This window comes from Dermacentor andersoni, chromosome 7 (genome assembly GCF_023375885.2).
Source record: "Dermacentor andersoni chromosome 7, qqDerAnde1_hic_scaffold, whole genome shotgun sequence".
NCBI lineage: Eukaryota > Metazoa > Arthropoda > Arachnida > Ixodida > Ixodidae > Dermacentor > Dermacentor andersoni.
In genome coordinates, this window is record NC_092820.1 from 84,956,189 (window position 1) to 84,974,964 (window position 18,776).

General features: G+C 46.3%; 1 protein-coding gene across 5 annotated transcripts in view; it reads left to right on the top strand.

Moving 5' to 3' along the window:
* The window catches only part of LOC126534790 (uncharacterized), a 123,837-nt gene that overhangs the window by 40,952 nt on the left and 64,109 nt on the right, over nucleotides 1–18,776 (top strand). For all 5 annotated transcript variants that reach the window (XM_072289242.1, XM_072289241.1, XM_072289238.1 and 2 more), the window contains one exon: nucleotides 16,290–16,426. In XM_072289242.1, the coding sequence (XP_072145343.1) occupies nucleotides 16,290–16,426 (137 nt within the window). The remainder of the gene's footprint in view (nucleotides 1–16,289; nucleotides 16,427–18,776) is intronic.

The window sequence follows — 18,776 nt, forward strand, 5'->3', positions numbered from 1 at the left end:
GTTGGTCGGAAGCCTCTGATGATGCCTTTACGACTCTTCGTCACCTCCTCACGTCTCCGCCAGTCTTGCGCCATTTTGATCCAAGCGCACCTACAGAACTTCATACTGACGCCAGTGGTGTCGGCCTTGGTGCCGTGGACGCACAACGCAAGAACACTAATGCCGAATACGTCGTCGCTTATGCTAGTCGTGCCCTCACGAAACCTGAGACCAATTACTCAGTCACAGAAAAAGAGTGCCTAGCTATCGTATGGGCTCTTCAAAAATTTCGTCCATATCTCTACGGTCGACGCTTTGACGTGGTGACGGATCATCACGCTCTTTGCTGGTTGTCCAACCTAAAAGACCCGTCGGGCCGCCTCGCTCGGTGGGCCCTCCGAATCCAGGAATACGATATCCGTGTCGTCTATCGTTCTGGACGCAAACACTCTGACGCCGATGCCCTCTCGCGCTCCCCAGTTACTTCAGACAGCAGCACTTCTACTTATAGACATGACATCTCACCACTTGACATCCTGGACATGGCATCGGAGCAACGAAAAGACCCATGGATCGTCATGATATTCGACTTTTTATCAAATCCTCCGGCAACTTCGGCACCTCGAGCGTTACGCCGACAGGCGCAGCATTTCACAATCCGCCACGGACTTTTATACCGCCGCAACTACCAAAATGACGGCCGCAAGTGGCTCTTAGTAGTGCCTCGCCACCTACGACAAGATTTATGCTCCGCTTTTCATTCTGACCCGCAGTGTGGTCACGGCGGAGTGTCAAAAACTTACACACGGCTTCGCCTACGATATTATTGGCGAGGGATGTACACCTTCGTCCACAAATACGTGCGCTCCTGCATTGCCTGCCAGCGACGCAAATGTGTCCCGCATCTCTCCACCGCACCTCTCCAACCACTTCCCTGCCCAGCTCAACCATTCGACCGCGTCGGCATTGATATATACGGGCCTCTTCCATCTACTGGCGCTGGCAACCGATGGATTGTTGTGGCCGTAGATCATCTGACACGGTATGCCGAAACCGCCGCCTTGCCTGCTGCATCAGCAAAAGACATCGCCTCGTTCATACTAAACAACTTCGTTCTCCGCCATGGCGCCCCTCGCGAACTGTTGAGCGATCGGGGCCGCGTATTCCTCTCAGACGTCCTGCAGTCACTCCTATCTGAATGCCAAATTATTCACCGCACTACTACTGCTTATCATCCACAGACCAATGGCTTAACAGAACGATTCAACAGAACTCTTGGTGACATGCTATCAATGTATGTTGCATCTGACCACTCCAACTGGGATCTTGTACTTCCGTTCGTCACTTACGCATATTACACTGCCTCTCAAGCCACTACTGGATTCTCGCCATTCTTCCTGCTTTACGGCCGCCATCCCTCCAGCACCATTGATACCGTTCTCCCGTACCGGCCGGACCCTGCTGAATGCTCACCTGTTTCTGCGATTGCTCAGGACGCCGAGAAATGCCGACAACTGGCCCGTTCTTTGACGTCTGCTCAACAGTGCCGCCAAAAAGAGCGCCATGACCTCAATCCCCCCCCTCACCCTTTCCCCGTCGACTCACTCGTGTGGCTTTGGGTCCCGCCTGCTGCTGCTCCTGGCCTTTCGTCCAAGCTCCTCCCGAAGTACCACGGGCCCTACCGCGTGGTTGCACAAACATCACCAGTGAACTACGTGGTGGAACCCGTATCGCCCTCTCCCGATCTCCGTCGACGAGGGCGCGAGACTGTACACATTGACCGGCTGAAGCAGTACTACGATCCGCCCACCTCTTCCTAGGTCGCCAGGATGGCTACTCTTCAATCCCGGGGGTGATTGTGACGAAGAAGATCGGCAGGCTGAAAAGCCCCATTGCCATCGCGTGGCTCGTACCCTGTTCGCTCGCTGGCTGCGCCCTACCTGCTGTTGCCGCGTTGGTCCCTGCTTCTCTACGACCCGAATAAACCCCCTTTACACATTAAAATGTTTCGCACACTAACACATCACAGGAAGAGCAACGGCTGACTGAGAAGGCAAAATAACAGACTTGAAACAAATGACTTCACGTAAATATATACAAGCTTTAGCACACGACTTTCACCGCGATTAAAATTTAATGAAGTACCAAAGTAGACTTGCCTGAGCTTTGTCTTCGAGATGTATACATTTTCATGTTGCCCAATTATTTTGTAAAATAACATCACTCAATATCTATTAATTGAGAGACATCATTTAGAAAGTTGTCGGGAATGGTGAACACCTGAATCATATGTTTCTCACGAGCCAGGTTTGCTTTCTTCAGAAATGAACTTGTAAAGCTTTTGTGTAATGAATGCAGCTTATCTCCCTGGCACAAGTCAAGAACAAACAGTATACCATTTTATTATGTTAATTTTGGGTACAGAAGAGTTTGTTGGTGGCATTTCCTCAATTTAGTGAGCTCATTTTCAGGTAATTTTTCTGGACTTGCACAAAGCTAATTAGAGCATTTTGGGGCTATGTCCCTATACGCAGCAACTAAGTGGTACCTCAGTCAATAAAGAGATAAGGCAAGGCTAATACCTTGAACGATAAGAGAAAAAATAATTTAGCACAGAAAATTGGTAGTAACACACGCCTAACACAATTCCAAACAGCCAAATAAATGGTCACCTGCACTTTCAGTATCAAGTACCCCAAAAATAGTCACAAAGGATGAGAAAAGATTCCAACGACTCGACAGCCAGATTGGTGAGACAGTGAAAAACGCAAATAAATGCACATACGAAACACCAATTACCTCAATTTCGCAGGCAAAATGTTATGAAAATTGCACCAGAATTTTGCTGCATAAAATACATGAAGGTTGTATAAAAATTGGGACAAAGCAGTAACTGAAAGACGGAGGGAGCTACAGCACCAGTGTTGAAAAAAATTAGAAGGAAAGTGATATATATGCATATTTAGGCTCATACTTTTCGCTCCAGCATATAGAAAAAGAACGCATGCACTTAGAGCATAAAAAAGGTTCATGTGCCTGGAGAATGCAGCACAGTACAAAGAAGCGTCAAGAGAAACGAAAAGTAAATCTTACTACGAATGCTAGCAACCTACAATAAGGCATGTGCCATGTCATGCCTTGAATGGATGAAATTTATAAATCTTACGCACAAAGGAAGTTATCATCACTCTTATTGGCTTCCTCAGGGGACTCCTTGAAGTTGAACTAGAAAAATGTACTCATTGTTAAAAACAAAGAGAAGATAAGACCCTATAGCGTTCTTCGTGAAATAAACAGCGCATATAACTTCATGTATCAATTCTATGGACACTTCATCAATTCGGTGTACATTTATATTTGACAACCACCCAAACAGAGACGAGAAGAATGAATTAAGGTAGGAGCACACATGAACGCTGACTCAACTAGAAGTTTATTCGTGAAGAAAAAGATTTTAAACACACTGGCCAACTCCACAAAGAAAAACCCATGGATGCGCAGCAGCAACAGTCCGGCACATGAAAAAAGTACCGAAATACGTCCTGTAGAATAAACATGTGCATCAATAACTAACAAAAACATGGAAACTGAAAGGTTTGTCCTGTAAGTGATATTAACGAGAAGTACTGCAGCAACTCTTTCCCACTAAGGGTCACAGAAATCTTCCTTATGAATATTTCTTCGTGATCAATAAATCATGCTTCCATAAGTCCTCTTGTGTTCTGGTCTTTGTGATGAAACAATAGTTCTTTCTGCTCTATACCGCAACACCACAGGAGTTCCAGAAGCAATATTTATTGATCACAAACGAAACAAATGCATAACCAAGTTATCTGTAGTGTTTCTTGTTGGGTAGTATCACTTATCGGACAAATCTTTCGCTTTTTCGGAAGATTTGTCCGACAGTTCTCGTTTTTCACGCACGTTTATTCTACATGACATGGCGTTTTCATATTTTTTCTTGTCGCACGTGGCTGTTTCTACCACGCATGCACGGATTTTTACCTTTGTCAAGTTGACCAGTGTCTTTAATACCTCTGTCATCAAAAGTAAACTTTTAGGTGAGCTTGCGCTCGTGGGTGCTCCTACCTATTTCGTCGTCCGTAGTCCGCCTCTGTTCGTGCTGCTGTTTACAGTACGCACGTATCACTTGGTTAGGCTGGTAAAGATTTTCACAAACAAAAGTAGTTGCCTCTCCTCAAAAGGTAGCCCATCCATTACTACTAAACGCCAGAGCAGATCGAAAGTAAGCCTTCACAGCGTCCATGCGGCAGCTAGTACACCACGGAGCAGCACAACAAATAGTTGAAAATCCCACTTGCTGGAGAGTGGCAACAGAGATGCGAGCTTGCTAGTGAATGAGCCACATATCAACAGGTGTCTCTTGCACGACGCCAAGGTGCTCTTGACGTAGAACACTTTAGCCCTGGGGAATTTGCTGCATGCGTAACCTGTGAGAAGGGAATGCGGACAGAAAATGAGATTACGCGTATTAAGAATCTGCCACACACTGCACATAACTATGCACGAAATAGAAGTACACACTATTCTGGCAAGTAAAAATTTGCGGCTACTTACGAGTGCCGTCGAGAAAAGGAAGAAATGGGTTGCTACGGTAAATGTTAGCTAAAACACGCACAGCGATGTTTTACAGCGGGGAAAAATGTTTCCGGCTCTCTCGCGGAACCAAAGACCACGCGACAGGGCATAGCCGATACCAAGCAGATATCGAATCTTTGGGTAGAAGTCCAGCAGAAGGAATGACCTAAAGATACGCCGAGAGCGATGCGAGCGCGAGCGTGCCTGTACGAGTGAGTACATGTACCCTTTCTTTGAAGCTATCCGCTCCGGCGTGGCTCCGATCACCTCACGCGATTTGTGTGCAGAACGTCGTGTACACGCAATTGCGCGTTTTGCGCGGTGGCGTCAGCGCAGAGAGCTAGCTTCGTGCACGCGTCATTCTTCGCCGCGCAAACGGTGCTCGAGTGCGACGCTTAGCTCGAGGCGACAACGCGCCGATTGGCGCTCCTTTCGCTTCAACAAGCAACGCACATTCGGATCGGTCCAACTCAAAGAGGCAGCAGAGAACGGTGGCATCTTTCGGTTATCGCCTATTAAAATTGTACAGTACGCTTTCAACGGCAGCCCGCCGCGCTAGATAAGGATGCTTACTGCGGTAGTTTTGGCGGTGATAGGCGATAAGGCGAGCCCGTCGGCGGGTGTGTTCTTTGTCGACGTCGTCACCACACCTCTGTTCATTTGCGCTGTGTATCCGTGTACAGTCACCGCATGGAAGCTGTGACTAATCGGTTGGCCGTTCTCCGCCAATCCCAGAGGCGAAATATATTTTGCGGTGCGCCGCATCCTTAGCCGCAACCTAAATCGTGGCGCGCTTGACCGCTACGGCACAAAAGGTGATCACACTAACCGTCTTGTATACGATGAGCCACTACGGGTTAAAAAAAAATAATTCTGATGTCCTACGTGCCAAACCAACGATCTGATTATGAGGCAGGTCGTAGTTGGGGACTCCGTATTAATTTTGACTTCTGGAAATTTTTACGTGTATACAATGCACAATGCACGAGCGTTTTTGCATTCCGCTCCTTTGGAATGCGGCCGCTGCAGGGATCGTATCCACGACCTCGAGCCCCGAATTGCCACGGCGGCCGCCATACTTAGGAAATGCGTAAGCGTGAAGTGCAACACTACCTTCCGGTACGAGTGTGGTACAAGCGTAGCACAGCTGCACACCTGCTGCACAATAATTTGTCGCAGTTCACCTAAGCTTGTAGTGCCTGCCTAAACACCTTGAAAGGCAGCGCGCCTCTCACGTATCGGAACGCGATAACAAGCGCTTAGACGGCCCACGTGAGCCCCCATGAAAGATCACGTGGCCACTGTACAAAATTATCACTGCGCAGAGAAGCCAATCCTTATGTTCCAATTGTGTTCTCTCATACAAATGAAGCGAACGTTATTAGACAGGAACAAATGAAGCAATGCAATTTTACGCATATGGGGCGCCGCTGCCTCTTCGCCTACTATTGTTTCAAACGAAGTGACGGCGGCAGCGAGAGTTAGTATCGCGCGCATTTGCCCGGGGCATGCGGTTTCCTTGAAGAAAGTGAACGGTGTGCTTAACGTCTCACGCTCGTCAATGTCAAAATAGATAAAAAAGGCTACGTGCCCAAGAAAACGAGATTACTTACCTATCTTCAGAAGCGCGGCCGCGACTGTTTCGGGGTGCCTTCTCTCCAACAGGCATCATGACCTTTGCAGCGCAACTCATCAAAACAACCAGGCTCGCACATCAGTCAAATACTAGTAGCTGGGTGAGCCAATGACTTCAAGAGAGAAACGTCCCACTTATCGTCGTTAAAGCATTACACTAAAATGTGCGTCATGATGTCCGAAAAGAAAAGAAATACATTCATCAAAACGCACGAGGCGTGAACAACCGCACAACTGCCACTAAGTAACTGAGTCCTAAAGCCGTTCACAGCTTCACTATCGTATTCAGTTATAAAAGCCTTTCAAGCACAAAATACCGGCGCTTAAAAACCGCTAATTAATTAGCCATAATTTTTCATCAACTAACCATCATAAATTTTTAAGAATAACCTAATTTGTAGCGCAAAAGAATAAGTACTGCGACCAAAAAATGCGACTACGAAACCAGCGGTAACCGTGCGTACTGTTGCAAAAGTGTGCGCAAAACGAAGCTCGGTTGCAACCGCTTGCGCCCACACATACACACCCGAACGCTACCTTGACGTTTGTAGCGCTACCTAGAAATAATGATTACTACTAGTTTTGCTATTTTTACAAAAATAAAGCTTCTAAAATAGTTTGTAGCGCCTTTGCACATGACGAGGTGACAAGTAAGGTATGATAAGAATCCGTTACCTGTATTTCTTTCATTTCCCTTTGGTGGTTTTGACTGAACATACGAGACCTGCAGTCTTGGGAGATGAGAGGACGACAGTTCGGCGAGGCTCAAATAAATAATTTGCAAAGCGAGAGACGGGAGGAGCCGCAGATACAGCAATTAGCTGTGGTACTGTTGCGGCCTGCGATCTCAAAGCGCATTCGTTCTTTGATCTCTAGTACTACGGACAATGGATAAAAAACTATATTTGCTTTACGGACAGAGGGCACGTCGCAGCAAATTCGAAGACCTCACCCGTGTATGTTTGTAGCGTGTGCGCGCTTGCATCATACGCTTCCCACAGCGCGTCCGAGGCTCGAAGGTAGCGTGGTCGCCTGTCGGCACCTGTCTTATCGCCGGCCGCGCTGCCGCCGTGTCTACTTTTGGGGAACTCCACATGCGCGTAATCACCGTGTTTGCAAGTGAATTTCGCATCCTTCTGCTCCCTGAAACGTGCTCATTTCGGATCGTACCAATGGCTATGCCATCTAGTGTTTGTTAAAACGACGATGGCATTTGTACACTGGCGAAGAAATAAATCGTTATGAACTTGGGCAGTCATGAATCTAGTCTAACGTTGCAGTTTTTACGTAGCGAAAATGGCTATGAAAGTGGGGCGGTCCCGTAGATAGGCGCTTCAAAGCGCCAGCTGTAGCGACAACTCCAGGAAGTGCCACGCGGCGCACGCGTCAAGCATTTCAGAGCTTACTGGCTTTCGAATAAGAGGAGTATGCGCGCGCTCGTGGCCTATTAGTTAGAGTGCCGGGCTCGACGGCTGGCGTTCGATTCCACCCGGTCACACATTATTTTCTTTTAATGAAAGCGAGGCGAAAGAAGAACCTACCTGCCGCAAAGTGACAGGAATGAGGTTGGAACGCTTCGCAATAAATTTTTGGTATGTCTTCGTGTGCGAGTCCTAATTATTGTACACTGGACTCAACTGCTACACAACAAAAACCAACTAGAAAAATCATCACAAGTTACCCAATAAATTGTTTATTGAGAACACTCAACGGCAATATTGTTGTGCAAGGGTTGAGTGAACTCAATTGCTCTTAAAAATCTGTCGAAGTCCGTTGTTTCAGCAATTGCCCAACAATATATCAATGGTTAATCAACAGTCATTTTGTGCGGGCTTGAAGAGTTATTCTGTATATTGTGGCAAGATAGAAAACAGTTTATGAACTTAATTTTGTTCAAAGTAGTTACCTCTAGTTGTGCAAGAGTCGTGTTATTGTGGCGAAGACCTGTGACGTTTGCTAGAAACAAGCTGCCAGCAGCGCCTTAATAATTGTAAGACAGCTGGTGAAGGCACACATGAATATTGTTGTTCCTGCATAGTTTCACCTTTTTGAGAGTTACACTTTGTTCGCTTGAATTCTCGCCTTGCATTAAGTTGAGCAGACAATATTTTCCAGCACGATTTGCATGACCTACCCCGCAAGACAGTCTAATGATTTCTGCCCCATTCCTTAGTGCAAGAATGTCATTAGGGAGGAAGACGATTTATATGGGCCTGCCGTGATTAAGCTAGCCTTTCCACCTTTGGCGTCAAAGCCTGTCAGAAAAAATCTATCGGTGCGGGCATGGCTGCTATTCGTGCTCACTTACACAAAGACTGTCATTGCCCCTGTTCAAACGCGACAGTGTAAATATAGATGCCCGGGCACTGATGTTTTTCAGCGTAACATGTAAAGTGAATTTTCTAATGCGCTGTGTACGAATCTCTTCACGAAGAGAGGAAAAAAAACATCATTTTTGTTTGATTAGAAGTTATGCAGCTCAGGCGCCACTGTATCAACTGGTACTGCATCTGTACATAGCGTTTTCCGAGTATTCATCTTTAACTTTACAGTTTGCACTATTTAAAGTATATTGTGGTAGACTGAATCAATCTCACGATGCCTGTGGACGGTAATACGTTACGAATGAACCAATACAGCGACGCAGCGTATTACCTCTATCGAAACAAGTTATGTCTGGGGCGTGTGCTACCGCGTTACTCCATTTTTGCGTCCTTAAGAACACTCGGCACCATCTAGCGCTGCTGTGACGAAGCGTGCGCGTAGCCTCCAAACTGCATGGCGCGCTGGTGCATCCGAAAGCTGAGAAATGCGTCATGCGGCAACCTGGCGTCTCTCTCGTGCTTCTTTCTGGACTTGCTGCGCCATCTAGTCAGGCTGCTGAGAAGTCCACGCTTGGCGTCCGAGACGAGACGCGTGGTTCATCGGTGACTACGAAGAGTGAGAATTGTTCACTCGCTTAAAGCGCATCCATTGATACATAGTCACCGACTCATTCATAGCGCAGTTTACTGAAGTTTCTTCTTGGTGCCATTGATGAAGCCTTGTGCTGTGCGTTCAATTTCACTCATAATCAGAAGAACATAAAGGATGTTTTAAAGCGAAAGTTTCTTTGCTCCTTCTTTCGACTTCTTTTGCCTGAAGTGCTATCCCTTCCACCAAGAAGAACCCCGTGATCTAGGTAGTCGGGAAAATGGAAGTAGAAGCATACATATATATATATATATATATATATATATATATATATATATATATATATATATATATATATATATATATATATATATATATATATATATATATATATATATAATATATATATATATATATATATATATATATATATATATATATATATATATATATATATATAATTAAATTGAGGTTTTTACGTGCCGAAACCACTTTCTGATTATGAGGCACGCAGTGGGGGACTCCGGATATTTCAACCACCCGGGGCTCCTTAACGTTCACGTATATATATATATATATATATATATATATATATATATATAGTATTCGAAATATGTCAAAGAAAGACCTGAAATCTAGGCCATGAAAGTGGTTGGCCAGTGAAGCTGTGGCATCAACCGATCCGATGGACTAATGTGAGGTAGCCTTAAAATTGGTGCTGCCGAGCGTGAGCACGGCGCCGTTGTGCATAATGATGTTGTTCCTTTCGTCGGGCATCGTATTCGCGCTGCTCTGCAGGCGTCCTAACTGTGCTTGGCTTGCTCTGGAATGGAACCGCTGCGTCCTGACTAGGCTGAACACAACGGCTTTTTGCGTATTGCCATTGCTCCTCTCGTCACCGCTCATGATGTTTATGCTGCACTTTAGGAGTTCTAACTCGATAGCGCTATTGCAGCACAAACGAAGTCAGTTGCAAAGGGGCTTGTTTTACATATGAACGTGCATTGACTTCACTCCCTGCGTTGTATGCAACAGTTGCCACTTTATGGCAACTGAAGCTTGTGCAAGTGTAATCTTTACCGGGAAACGCTTTCGGGGAAAGCTATACGGGAAGGCGAGCTTTCTGGTTCTTCTTATCCATTCTTCCCGCACGTTTGGCGCCGCGGACGTGCCGATGCCAGTGCCTTCTGGTGGTGGTGCAAGAAACCCAGTGGCGCACGCGACGCACGTGGCATGCGCCTTCTGCAGTGATTGGTTAAACTTTTGGCTACGGATACGAATACATTTCAGGATCCTAGTCGTATAGAGCTTTGCTGTGATACATACATCGCGTCGGAATGTGCGTGATGTACCTAAAAATTCCAACTTATTAAATGTCGATAATATCAGTCATGAATGAAACGGTCTCACTCTACGTCCGGTTATCACTGTTAAAGGTGTCAAGCTCGGTTGGTATTGCTTCAATTATCATACTGTCGACTTATTTTTGCCTCAAACCACCTTACGGCCAAGGTTTGTCGATAGTCCATGGTCTACAGAGTAGAGCATGGGGCTGCTGTGCACAAGCAACCGCGTTAGAATCAGCTATTGGGCAAACTTGGATCAAATTGGCACACTGGCTAAGTGCTAATCTTCAATAAATCACTTTCACGTGAACTTCAGTAACTTGCTATGTCCCGATGAGTATGTACTGCTCTTTAATGTACCTCTTTCGTTAGGAATTCGGCCACTGCGTATGTGCGGCTAAGTATGTGCGACACTTTATTCACACACACACAGGAAATATCACGTAAAATACAGCCTGTTCTAGGCGGAATTACACCCGCAATATAACCGGCAAACATGTCATAAAAACATTCAGTCACTGAGTAACGGCACCGCTATAGATGGCGCAGCGTTCTCATTTGGAAAAGCGCGAAAGAGGAGTCCGGCTGCATACAGGCCATCATGCATTCCGCTCTTCGGCGTCGACAATGACAACAATGTGGCAATGACATTGACATTGGGTTGCCTAGCTGGGCTAATTCAATGCTAATCACGTTAACTTCGACATTCTTTGTGATATTGACACGTGTACTTGTTTTTATCGGGCGACACGTTCCATCGCCTAACAAATGTCATCGCACAGCGCAGCACGCGCTTGAATGTGTCGGAAGTTTCTGGAATGTTATCTATGGTTCCATCTGCTGTCGTCGAACTTCGTGTAATCTGATTGCATGCATGCGCGACGCGAATGGCGTATAACTTTGTGGAAGGCACGCGGGTCCCAGCGATTAATCTGGAAGATTCAACGACTGATCGATAAAAGCCGACGCGCTTGACCCGCTGATCATATTTCGACGACCGCCGATCGTGTTCGCCACTACCGTTGTTCTTTGAGTGTAGCCTGTTTTTGAGGGCACAAGTTCGCCCAGTAAAACGCTCCTTTCGTTAATCACCGTCTTGCTGCCTTCTTAACCGTCACCACCTCGTGTCATCTGGTGGAGGTGCTAGTGCGTTCATGTACCGAACGCCCACGCAAAGACGCGATGCAAGCCAGAAGCCCGAGGACAAAACAAACATCGCCCAAGACCAGCGTGCTAGCCGCAAACTGCAAGGACTACCGCCAGAGCACGGACTACTACCTGAGGCGACAGAGAAGATCCTGGTCAAAACAACCCCAATGGCTGCCCCAGCGTCCCCCGCTATCCTACAGCAAACTCAGGACCCACCGACCTTCCACAGAGCAGCGACTGAAGACCCGGAAACCTGGCTGGAGACGTACGAACGAATCGCGACTTTCAACAACTGGGACCCCGACGACAAGCTGCGGCATGTATACTTTGCTTTAGAAGACGCCGTCACAACGTGGTTTGAGAACCTGGAGTCCACCTTCACAACATGGGACCTGTTCCGAAGTGGTTGCCTCCTCACCTTTACGAGCATCGGGCGCAAGGAAAGGGCCGAAGCCGTGCTTGACGCCCGAGTGCAGCTAACTAACGAGAACGTTGCCATTTTTACGGGAGAAATGAACCGCCTGTTCCGCCACGCCGACCCGGATATGCCCGAGGAGAAGAAAGTCCGCCTTCTCACGCGGGGTGCGAAGGAGGAACTTCTCGGCGCAATGATACGAAGCCAACCGAAGACCGTAGAACAGTTCCTTCGTGAGGCCACCAGCATCGAGAGGACACTCGAGATGCGGAACCGGCAAATAAGCCGCCGCACGACCTCTACCAATTACGCTGAAATTCAATCAGTGGCCACCGACTATCTGCGCGACGCTATCAGAGCGGTCGTACGGGAAGAGCTGCAGAAGTTGTAACCTAGGTCACAGCCTCAAGTAGCCTGAATCGCCGAAATCGTCAAAGATGAGCTTGAGCGATCGCTCGACAATTCTTTGTCGAAAACATCCGGCTGCGACATGGCGCCCCCGAAGTCCTCATCACTGACAGATGAACGGCCTTTAAGGCGGAGCTCACCTAAGCCATTCCGCAATACAGTCAGACAAGGCACAGGAGGACAACGGCCTACCACCCACAGACGAATGGTCTTACGGAGCGCCTGAATAAGACCCTCTCCGACATGCTAGCAATGTACGTCGACGTGGAAAACAAGACCTGGGATGCCGTCCTGCCGTACGTAACATTCGCTTACAAGAGGTGCAAGACACAACACAGATCACGCCGTTTAAGCTGCTTTACGGCAGGAACTACCCCGGTCAAGTACTAATTGTGGCCATGTTATCCCTGCAAACTTCTTAATCTCATCCGCCCACCTAACTTTCTTCCGCCCTCTGCTACGCTTTCCTTCCCTTGGAATCCATTCCGTGACTCTTAATGACCATAGGTTATATTCCCTCCTCATTACGTCTCCAGCCCATGCCCATTTCTTTTTCTTGATTTCAACTAAGATATCATTAACTCGCGTTTGTTCCCTCACCCAATCTGCTCTTTTCTTATCCCTTAACGTTATACAAATTATTCTTCTTTCCATAGGTCTTTGCGTCGTCCTCAATTTAAGTAGAACCCTTTTCGTAAGCCTCCAGGTTTCTGCCCCGTACGTGAGTACTGGTAAGACACAGCTGTTATAAACTTTTCTCTTGAGGGATAATGGCAACCTGCTGTTCATGATCTGAGAATGCCTGTCAAACGCACTTCAGCCCATTCTTATTCTTCTGATTATTTCAGTCTCATGATCCGGATCCGCAGTCACTACCTGTCCTAAATACATGTATTCCCTTACCACTTCCAGTGCCTCACTACCTATTGTAAACTGCTGTTCCCTTCCGAGACTGTTAAACATTACTTTAGTTTTCCGCAGATTAATTTTTAGACCCACCCTTCGGTTTTACCTCGCCAGGTCAGTTAGCATGCATTGCAGTTGGTCCCCTGAGTTAGTAAACAAGGCAATATCATCAGCGAATCACAAGTTACTAAGGTATTCTCCATTAACTCTTATCCCCAATTCTTCCCAATCCAGGTCTCTGAATACCTCCTGTAAACACGCTGTGAATAGCAACGAAGAGATCGTATCTCCCTGCCTGACGCCTTTCTTTATTGGGATTTTGTTGCTTTCTTTATGGAGGACTACGGTGGCTGTGGAGCCGCTATAGATATCTTTCAGTATTTTTACATACGGCTCGTCTACACCCTGATTACGCAATGCCTCCATGACTGCTGAGGTTTCGACTGAATCAAACGCTTTCTCGTAATCAATGAAAGCTATATATAAAAGTTGGTTATATTCCGCACATTTTTTTATCACCTGATTGATAGTGTGAATAGGGTCTATTGTTGAGTAGCCTTAACGGAATCCTGCCTGGTCCTTTGGTTGACGGAAGTCTAAGGTGTTCCTGATTCTATTTGCAATTACCTTAGTAAATACTTTGTTGGCAACGGAAAGTAAACTGATCGGTCTATAATTTTTGAAGTCTTTGGCGTCCCCTTTCTTATGGATTAGCATTATGTTAGCGTTTTTCCAAGATTCGGGTACGCTCGAAGTCATGAGGCATTGCGTATACAGGGTGGCCAGTTTCTCTAGAACAATCTGCCAACCATCCTTCAACAAATCTGCTGTTACCTGATCCTCCCCAGCTGCCTTCCCCCTTTGCATAGCTCCCAAGGCTTTCTCTACTTCTTCCGGTGTTACCTGTGGGATTTGGAATTCCTCTAGACTATTCTCTCTTCCATTATCGTCGTGTGTGCCACTGGTACTGTATAAATCTCTATAGAAATCCTCAGCCACTTGAACTATCTCATCTATATTAGTAATGATATTGCCGGCTTTGTCTCTTAACGCATACATCTGATTCTTGCCAATTTCTAGTTTCTTCTTCACTGCTTTTAGGCTTCATCCGTTCCTGAGAGCATGTTCAATTCTATCCATATTATATTTTCTTATGTCAGCTGCCTTACGCTTGTTGATTGACTTCGAAAGTTCTGCCAGTTCTATTCTAGCTATAGGGTTAGAGGCTTTCATACATTGGCGTTTCTTGATCAGATCTTTTGTCTCCTGCGATAGCTTACTGGTATCCTGTCTAACGGAGTTACCATCGACTTCTATTGCACACTCCTTAATGATGCCCACAAGATTGCCGTTCATTGCTTCAACACTAAGGTCATCTTCCTGAGTTAAAGCCGAATACCTGTTCTGCATCTTGATCTGGAATTCCTCTATTTTCCCTCTTACCGCTAACTCATTGATCGACTTCTTATGTACCAGTTTCTTCCGTTCGCTCCTCATGATGTCCTCAGCGTACCTTGCTGAGCACGTCTACATCTTGTATGATGCCAGGGTTAGCGCAGAGTATGAAGTCTATTTCATTTCTTTTCTCGCCTTTCGGGCTCCTCCACGTCCACTTTCGGCTATCTCGCTTGCTGAAGACGGTATTCATTATCCGCATATTATTCTGTTCCGCAAACTCTACTAATAACTCTCCCCTGCTATTCCTAGGGCATATGCCATATTCTCCCACTGCCTTGTCTCCAGCCTGCTTCTTGCCTACCTTGGCATTGAAGTCGCCCATCAGTATACTGTATTTAGTTTTGACTTTACCCAACGCCGATTCCACGTCTTCATAGAAGCTTTCGACTTCCTGGTCATCATGACTGGATGTAGGGATCATGGAGAAGTATAGTAGAGGCCTTTGCCCTGCAGTGGGCATAACCAGGCTGATGATGATGATGATGACGGCAGGAACCCGACGACTACGCTCGACGCCATGCTGCCGCACGTCACTGATGAAGATAATGTTGACGTCGCTAGCTATCTCCAGCACGCCGAAGAAGCCCGACAGCTCGCCCGCCTACGGATCAAGAACCAGCAGTGTACCAACCTCCACTACAACCACTACAACCTACCAACCACTACAACCTCCGACGACGCTTCGTCGAGTAGCAGCCCGGCGACCGTGTTTGGGGATGGACCCCGATACGCCGAAGAGGACTGAATGAGAAACTATTGCGGCGCTATCTCGGACCCTACAAGGACATCCGACGTATTGGCGCGCTGGACTATGAGGTCGTGCCAGACGGCATTTCGCATTCACAGTGGCGCAGCGCACGACCTGAAGTGGTCCACGTGGTGCGTCTTAAACCCTTTTACGGACGCTGACGAATTTCCTTACTTTGTTGTTTTCTATGCTACAAGTGCTTTTCTTTATTACTTTCGTTTGTTAGCAGCATCGGGTCGATGATTTTTAAGAGGGTGGTATTGACACGTGTTACTTGTCTTTATCGGGCAACACGTTTCATCGCCTAACAAATGTTATCGCACAGCACAGGACGCGCTTGAATGTGTCGAAAATTTCTGGGATGTTATCGATGGTTCCATCCGCTGTCTGTTGTCGTCGAACCTTGTGTAATCTGATTGCATGCTTGCGCGTCGCGAATGGCATAGAACTCTGTGGAAGGCATGCAGGTCCCAGCGATTACTCTGGAACATTTGACGACTGATTTATAAAAGCCGACGCGCTTGACCCGCTGATCAGATTTTGACGACCGCCGATCGTGTTCGCCGCTATTGCTGTTCTTTGAGTGTAGCCTTTTTTTAGGGCACAAGTTCGCCCAATAGAACGCTCGTTTTTCAATCACAGTCTTGCTGCCTTCTTAACCGTCACTACCACGTGACAATATCACCTCGGCCAAAATTTTTTTTCTAATTTTCTCTCGCCGTTTTTATTTCAGTTCTTCAAACCAAACGAGAGAATATGGACATTATATTCGAATACTACAAAGAACATCACCTGCGTAAACGACAGAACGACTCGTAACACCGAGAGAGAAGTTACAATAAACAGGACATTTGTAATGGATGGCAACAAGTAAGCATAGACGAAGACATTGATTTACAAGAAGTACCCTTGAGTTTTAAGAGAAAGAACGTTTCTGTTGAAACGTGTGAATTTCGCATGGGATCGTTATACAAAAATATTTAATCAGCACTGCCCTGCCTTTCTCACAACATATATATGTTAACGTGCTTCGCAGGGCTGTAAGAAGAGGTGTCTTTACACAATCGTTTGACGTTATTTCATGCATTGTATCACTAACAAGTTATTTATTTGTTGAGCATGTGCTTGAAGAATGACGATATAAATTGTTAAAATATGGTCTTCTCGTTCACAATACCAGAACAGACAGTCATTCCCTCAAATACCTACTAAGACGGAATAAGTAATTATAAAATATAAATAACTCTACGTTGTAGCGCAATGGCACAATAAAAAAGAGCAGCCTATCAGATAGGGCTTTATAATAAAGATACAGAGTTACGAGCAACCCGAAATGTATGGGGAAATAATGAACAAACAACTGTGAGGCGTAGTCCGTGCATTCTGTTCCCGTCTACTTTGAACTACGAAGAGCCGCCACAGCTGAACCACCACAGTCAAACCATTTTTCAAGCGGTGAACGTTTATTACAAATTCCTGTTGGTGAAGTTTTCATGCACGAACATAAACTTTAGGTCGCATGTCTCTTGCAGTTCTGCTGAGCTCAGGTATCGCGTTGGTAGCCAGGCATGTGCAACGGCGCGCTGGCGAAACCCAAGCGCAAGAACTATTGTATAACAACAATTGGTTTAGGCAAAAGACGAAAATATGGTAAAAAATATTGGAACCCAGCACCGTCGTAGTCATCGATGCATTATTCTTGCTTTGAACGATGATAAAAAAAGTGGCCAGGCTTAGCTTGGTGAAGCCAAGAATGCGTTGCATATTGCGCGCGTTGCATATTGCGCGGTCCGTGACGTCACGCGCCGGCGCAGCGCCCCTAGCGGGAGGAGCGGGAGTGAGGTGGTGGCTGCGGCCGCGTGCGACCGCGCGAGTTGGGGCCCAGCTTTTCCTCCGGCTGTCATGACGTCACGTCACGTGGTTGCGCTAAAGGTCAATGGTGGCTGCCCGGCCGCGCCCAAGGGCTGAACTGAGTGATTGCAATATGCAACGCATAAAACTCTAGTGTAGGGGTATGAGCCACTATGATGGCTCACACCCCCAATGGTGGCTGCCCGGCCGCGCCCAAGGGCTGAACTGAGTGATTGCAACATGCAACGCATAATAAAGTATTGAAAGTTTTTATAATGCGACGCTTTCTTGTCTACGCTTCTCCATAGCCACGCTGCCCTTCAACCTTTGACCAAATCTCGCTCTTTGCCCTAAAAGCGTGTTCCATAAAAGTAATTTTCGATGATCGGCGATAATGGTGACCATCGTGAAATAATAATACTGCTAAAGCCAACAAAATATTGTGGACCCAATGGACATATGTGAATGTATGTGAAGCATAGAAAGCTTTTCCGCATCAGCCTATCAATGCCCGTGCTTGCGTTGTACACATGGTTAAGCAAGTAGTGCATGAGTGATCATCATACCTTGCTGGTGAAGCAGCGCACTGACACGGACACAGTGAAGACAAACAGGAAAAGACCACCGGAAGGCAGGGTGGTCACCTTGGGAAACCAGCAAGGTATGATGATCACTCACCAACTAGCCCAACTTTCCACTTTAGTGCATGAGTTGTCTCAGCAATATCTTTGGTTCTCAATATTAAGGCAAAGTACAGGCGTTTATTTTTGAATTTTTGGGCTGTAGGAGAACAGCGTCGTTGTCATTTCGAAAAATAACACATTGGACATCACGTGGGGTACTTGGGTATGAAACGACGGGGAGCCCAGAGGAAAGGGGAGTGGAAAAAAACCTCGAAGAATAAATAAAAAAGCTTCGCCGTAACACATCTACGTGTTCCTATCATATGCGCCATAGTAGCATACCTGATCAGGACAAATGGCAACAGTGGGCATATAACTGGGGTCGGAGCTGTCATTTAAGAGGAAGGGTTAGCTCGACACTCCTACTAAATACATAAGAACAAATCATTTTATCAGGGACTGCCAGGCCACATCTTAAGGGTGTGATGCATTTAAAAAAAAGAGGTTAATATATAGCGACTGTTGGAAATGAATCATTTATTTAGGCACGACAACATTTGGAAAATTGTTGAAAATTGCAAATTCTCAGAAAAAGGTACTATGAAGTTTACAGCTGTGGGTCGGCAACAAAAAGTATCATATTATAATTATGTAAACTGCATTTAACGTTACATCTAAAGTGGACAAAATTATATGTAATATACATGGGGCGCAAGTACACAATTACCCGGTTATTAGGACTTTTG